We start from the raw sequence: 6000 nt of genomic DNA on the forward strand, positions 1-6000 counted from the left end.
ATAGCTTGCGCTGACACTGATGCCCCCTGAGCCTGCAGGACAGCTTGAATTTCTTCGGAACTTGTTTGGGGCTGCTTATCCACCATCCCGACTATCCTGCGTTGCAAACTTTCATCAATTTTTCTCTTCTGTCCTCGTCCAGGAAGATTAGCTACAGTGCCATGGGTTGCAAACTTCTTGATAATGTTGCACACTGTGGACAAAGGCAAATCTAGATCTCTGGAGATGGACTTTGTAACCTTGAGATTGTTGATATTTTCCCACAATTTTGGTTCTCAAGACAGTTTTCTTCTCCTCTTTCTGTTGTCCATGCTTAGTGTGGCACACACAGACACACAATGCAAAGATTAAGTCAACTTCTCTTCTTTTTATCTGTTTTCAGGTGTGATTTTTATATTGCCCACACCTGTTACTATTCCCAGGTGAGTTTAAAGGAGCATCACATGTTTGAAACAATCTTATTTATCCACAATTTTGAAAGGGTGCCAATAATTTTGTCCAGCCCATTTTTGGAGTTTTGTGTGACATTATGTCCAATTTGCTTTTTTTTCCCTCCCTTTTTTGTTCTGTTCCAATACACACAAAGGGAATAAATAAATAGATAAATAAATATATATATATTTTATTAAAATTTGGCGTATTATCTCCAAAAATGAATATTTACTATAACATCAGCAGTATACTAAAAGGTGAATAGAAGAAGTACTGGTAAATTACCTTTACATTGGTGTAAACCTTTACTCAGAGCAAAGATAATTTTCATCTTTCCACATGCAAAATTTCTTTATTTAGAGTACAAAAATGATTTTTTGGAGAAATCTCCCTGGGTTCAGGCTGGTGAACTTCCATTACAAAACAGAGCAGCCACCTTTTACATCTAATCTACACATCCTCTCATTGTTTTTTTTTTTAGTAGGTGACTTCAGCTTATTTTAATTATTTATCTCTAATTTCTATTATTTATTTAACGAGCAGGTGGCAACTTTGTATGTGGTGCAATTCTCTTCTCCCAGTGACCACAAAGCAGGTGCTTATTTTTGAATTCCTGTCTTTGAGGCAAGTTTTGGTTAAAACCCCAATATAGATACAAACTTTACATTAGAAAGTTTCTACCTTTTAGGTTTTAATTTCAAACTCAATTACAAAGGGAGTGACAGTGGTAAGATATATTGGGTTTCTGTTTCAATGATACAGGTATTCAGGTCCAGCAGTGTTGACTTCCATTTCCCTGCCATTTTACTTCTTTACAGGCCTTTAATCAGAGAGAATGGCATTGTGGAAATTGGAGTCTTGGCTGGGGGACAACAGAATGCTGCCACAGTGCTTCAGTGATGCTTGTAGCAACATCCAATGATGCAGTAAATAGCAAAGGCTGCTTATGGGCTTGAACTTTTAGCAGGTGGCAGCCAGATATTTACAGACAGTTTAAATAATGTTTGTGTATATCATTCTATCTTCCAGACTGGAAATGCCCAAAGATGAACTACCAAACCACAACTGCATAAAACACCTGCGCTCTGTGGTGCAGCAACAGCAGATACGGATAGGGGAGCTGGAAAAAGCAGCTGCTGAGAGCAAGCACCAGCTCTCTGAACAGGTAATGTCTTTGCATTCATTTTGTATACAATTTTAAGGGCTAGGACACACAGAGCATTGGCTACGCTGCTCTCAGGCTGAGAAAAGAGGATCCATTCCCTTCCACATCTCCATGTATCTGCACTGACAGGCACAGCTTCTGTCTGAGTACAGGTACACCGAGCAGAACGGAGTTTGGACTGAAAAATGGGAATGCAGGCATTTTTGGGCTGATCTCCATTCTGTGTACCTGCACTCAGGCAGAAGCTGTACTTGTCATTGCAGATACACAGAGCTGTGGAAGAAAGCAGTTTTAGTTCAAGACCATTGATCAAGCCAAGTTTTTCTCTCTGCATTCATCTGCCCCCAATTTTGAACAGTTCCACAGCTATAGAAACAGGCCACTCTTCTGGCCAAGGACAACTTCTTTCCTTATTACTAAGCAACATTGTAATGGAAAATATTTAGTGTCCTTATCTATTAAAGCATGCTGAGCATTTGTATTGTTTATTTTGATTTACTTTAATTCATACCATTTCTGTATTTTGTCAGATTTTGTTTTTAACCATATTAAAAAAGGCATAAAAACCTTGTTATACCTAAAGTTAAATAAAATAAATTATTTTTTATTTTGACCAAATGTGTCCATGTGTGCCTCTTTAACATCCACAGAAAAGGGATATCCAGTTGCTGAAAGCCTATATGAGAGCCATCCGAAGCGCCAATCCAAACCTACAGAACCTAGAAGAGACTATAGAGTACAATGAAATCCTTGAGTAAGTTTTATAGTATTAAATGCACAGTTTAGGCTTTCATATTACCTAACTAACATAGTAACCCTTCATATGCCATAATGTTTGAAATATTGGCAAATTGAATGCCACAAAGCTGTCTAGGTTTAGTTAAAAAAAGACCCTGGTTGTGACTGTGTGGTCAGAGACAAAAGGCCCATAATCTTCTATATCTGGTTTATCCGCCTTACTTAAATGGTCTTGTTTCATAGTGGCTTTAGTTTCAGGTTACATGGTGTTTAAGGGTGAAGACACACTGAGCTACTAGTAGCAGCTACTTGTCATAGCTACTAAACTCCAGAAAGTACCTTGACAATACTGAGAATTGCCTCTGCTAAGACACACGTAGAGACAGTTATTAGTAAATTATCATTTTAGTAGCCACGACAAGTAGCTGCTACTAGTAGTGACAAGTAGCTGCTCTAAGTGTCTTCACCCTAAGGAGCACTGGTATGGCTTCCCTGAAAACCCCCTGCAACTCATGTGGATAAGCCAAAATGGATGGGTTTAATTAGTACATGGTGGCACTAAATAGAGGCAGATTTTTTTAAATGTTTTGTCTTTTCATCTATTTAAACATATGCTCCTTAACTTCATTAATATGGTTCCATTCCTACATTGTGGTTTAAAACCTGAAACCACAAAAAATTAAGTATCCTACTTATGGTAAAACTTAAGGGACATATTCATAAAAGCATGAAAAGATGAGTCTCCACTTAATAAGCCTGCGCATTTTTGAAAATCCTGCTTTATGGAGTTTTAATGTTTGGTAATATTTTTAGAAGTATTAAATATGACTGTGTTGTAGCAGTAAACCATCACTCCGTGGTGTTTTATTATTTAGATGTAGCTGAAACAAATGGAAATTAGAATTAAAGGTGATGGTTGTTTATGCAATGGATAACAGATGGCATAAAGGAGGAGATGAGCAAACACAAGCACCACTGGAATACTGTCACCAGCTCTTCTCAAACTTAATATTGAGGTTCTGCTGTACCATGAACAGATTATGGAATTCAAACTGCAAGCCATCTGTAACATGAGAAACCTTTGCTATATGGTTATATCATAATATATAGAGTATGACTTTATATTTGAATTTTGGTATTTATGTATGGATTTTTCTTTTTTTTAATAGGTGGGTGAACTCCTTACAGCCAGCACGTGTGACCAGATGGGGCGGGATGATATCCACACCAGATGCAGTTCTACAAGCTGTCATTAAGCGCTCTCTGGTGGAAAGTGGCTGTCCAGCCTCCATCGTAAATGAGCTTATTGAGAATGCTCATGAGCGTAACTGGCCACAGGGTCTGGCCACACTAGAGACTCGACAGATGAACAGGAGGTATTATGAGAACTATGTGGCCAAACGTATTCCTGGCAAGCAGGCAGTGGTGGTGATGGCTTGTGAGAACCAGCACATGGGGGAAGATATGGTGCTGGAACCTGGACTAGTGATGATCTTTGCTCATGGAGTTGAAGAAATTTAAAGGGGACCCCAACCAATAAACCTGCACTCCAGTTGCTATTTCATCTGCTTTATCTCCAGTAAGAAGCAGCTTGTTGATCCTAAAGTAACCATGAATATCTACTGTCTCCAGACCCAACTGTTGCCACTGATGCCTAATGACTGGGTGCTTAGTGATACCTTCCATTGTTTTTCAGAAAGGAGTATCTTTATAAACCTTCATTTGGGGCTGGTATTTATGGTAATCAAAGATGCACTATAACAACACAGTTTTCTGTCTGCTGCACAGCTGGCCTCCTTGGCTTCTTGGTCATGAACTGGGATGGCTAAAGTTTCAAGATTAGCTTAAAGAAATGGGAGAAGGAGATGTTAGGTGAGCATTAATGGGCATTTTACAAGAAGGCAGTGCAAAAGCACAGCCTCTGATCACTGGTGTCTGCTAGGACAATGATATCCTGTAACTTGAACCTGGACTCATGCAGACTAATTTGGACTTGGATCTTGTGGGGGCGGGCTAAAAGAGAAAGTAGATATTTTTTTAATCCCTTTATCATTTAGTACTATTGACAAGTTCAGTATGCTTCGGCAGGGTATGGCTTTTGTCACAGTATATTGAAAGCAGGTTGTTGCACAAAAATGCACTCATGAAACCAAAATCAAGCAGGTCACCAATGCCATATAGTTACACGTTCCTGTCACGCGGCAGAGGTGTTAAATGTGTCACATGTCAATTATCACAATCTGTAATAAATACAAATTTGAGTGATTGCAGTATAATCTAGTGTTGAGCATATACTGTTATTTACAGAACACGGTGTATTTGTTTTCCTGCTATCTTAACACAGTGAAACACATTTTCAGTTCACATGCAATAATGGATATGCAAATTCTGAGTGTTTGGAGTCTTTTGTATTGTTTGTATACTGCAGCTAGATGTCGATTTTTCTTTGTTTTTAACACAAACATTTCGACTGCGGCCAGCACTGTTATTATTCATGGTGCCCAGAATCCTGGAAATGTTTTTCTTTTGCTTAACATCAAGTGCTTTTTTTTTTTTTTCTTCTTACAGTTTTATTTAATTTCGCTAGCTGGTTCTTAGGTGAGTTTCACAAGGTTATATTTGAGCTACACTCCCGCTGCGGTCTGATGCTGAGTCCCCTGTATGTGGCTACTTGCTTCTGAATATTTTGAAAGCTTTATGTATTTTGTTCTTACTGTTCATATTTGATATTTGTGCTTCAGTGTTTTTGTATTTGTTTTTTTCTGTGTTTTTTTTTTTTGTCTTTTTAATATACATAAAACATAAAGTCATATATTTTTGTGTGCATTTCCTACATTTCTTTCTTAGATCTGGTTTCTTATATAACCGTTGTAAAGTTAAATACAGCATCAAACAACATTGCTTTTAATGCTTCCTTGGAGTCCCTGCTTTCTATACATGGCACAGAAACTTCTTCAAGGAGAACTCCACCCAAACACAAATTACATTTTTTGAAAAGTAAAAATAATATGGTTTGGTACAGTTCCATAAGCCTGGCCCACTGTTCTCCTGCTGATCTGGCTGACTACATTGAGACTCAAAAAAATGTACATTGAGACTCAAAAGAATGTAACAGTAGTCACCTGTTCTCAGCTTGAATCCTCCAATTCTCTGTACATGTGATGTCAATAAGGATATGAACATCAGTGCAATGCATTGTGGCTTTTGTAGTTCCAGCATGCTGTCTGCAAGCTGTGGAGAAGTTGTTACAATTTGTAACATTAGTGCTCCTTCCCTGCCAGGATTTCAAATGATGCAGAAAAAGAACTGTTTTGCAGCTGGATTTCAGCATATAAAATTGTATTTATTCCTACTTTTAGAAGGAATGGATTACAGTGATAGGTATATTAAGGGTTTCTGTGTTGTGTGGGGCTCTTTATGAAATTTTGGTCTGGATGCCAGAGTTTCCCTTGAAATATTATACTCTGAATACAAATTACTCTAGTTTTTTTCCAATAAAGAATTGCATTTCAGTTGTTATAAATTTAAACCAGAAGAGGATCAACATACAGATAATGATCACCATTCCAACAACATGCATTATTTACATTTTGTAATTCATAATTTTGTAACACATATTCAAATGAAACTTCGTATTTGGAAAAGGTAATTAGACCCCTACATTT

The 6000-nt window shown here is 37.7% G+C and overlaps 1 protein-coding gene across 7 annotated transcripts in view; it reads left to right on the forward strand.

The window, feature by feature from the left end:
• Positions 1-5149, forward strand: part of rnf41 (ring finger protein 41) — a 19497-nt gene extending 14348 nt beyond the window's left edge. For all 7 annotated transcript variants that reach the window (XM_018091687.2, XM_004911874.4, XM_018091686.2 and 4 more), the window contains 3 exons: positions 1462-1597; positions 2248-2351; positions 3505-5149. In XM_018091687.2, the coding sequence (XP_017947176.1) occupies positions 1462-1597; positions 2248-2351; positions 3505-3856 (592 nt within the window). In that variant the 3' untranslated portion in view covers positions 3857-5149. The remainder of the gene's footprint in view (positions 1-1461; positions 1598-2247; positions 2352-3504) is intronic.
• Positions 5150-6000: the final 851 nt, after the last annotated feature.

This window comes from Xenopus tropicalis, chromosome 2 (assembly GCF_000004195.4).
Source record: "Xenopus tropicalis strain Nigerian chromosome 2, UCB_Xtro_10.0, whole genome shotgun sequence".
Lineage (NCBI taxonomy): Eukaryota > Metazoa > Chordata > Amphibia > Anura > Pipidae > Xenopus > Xenopus tropicalis.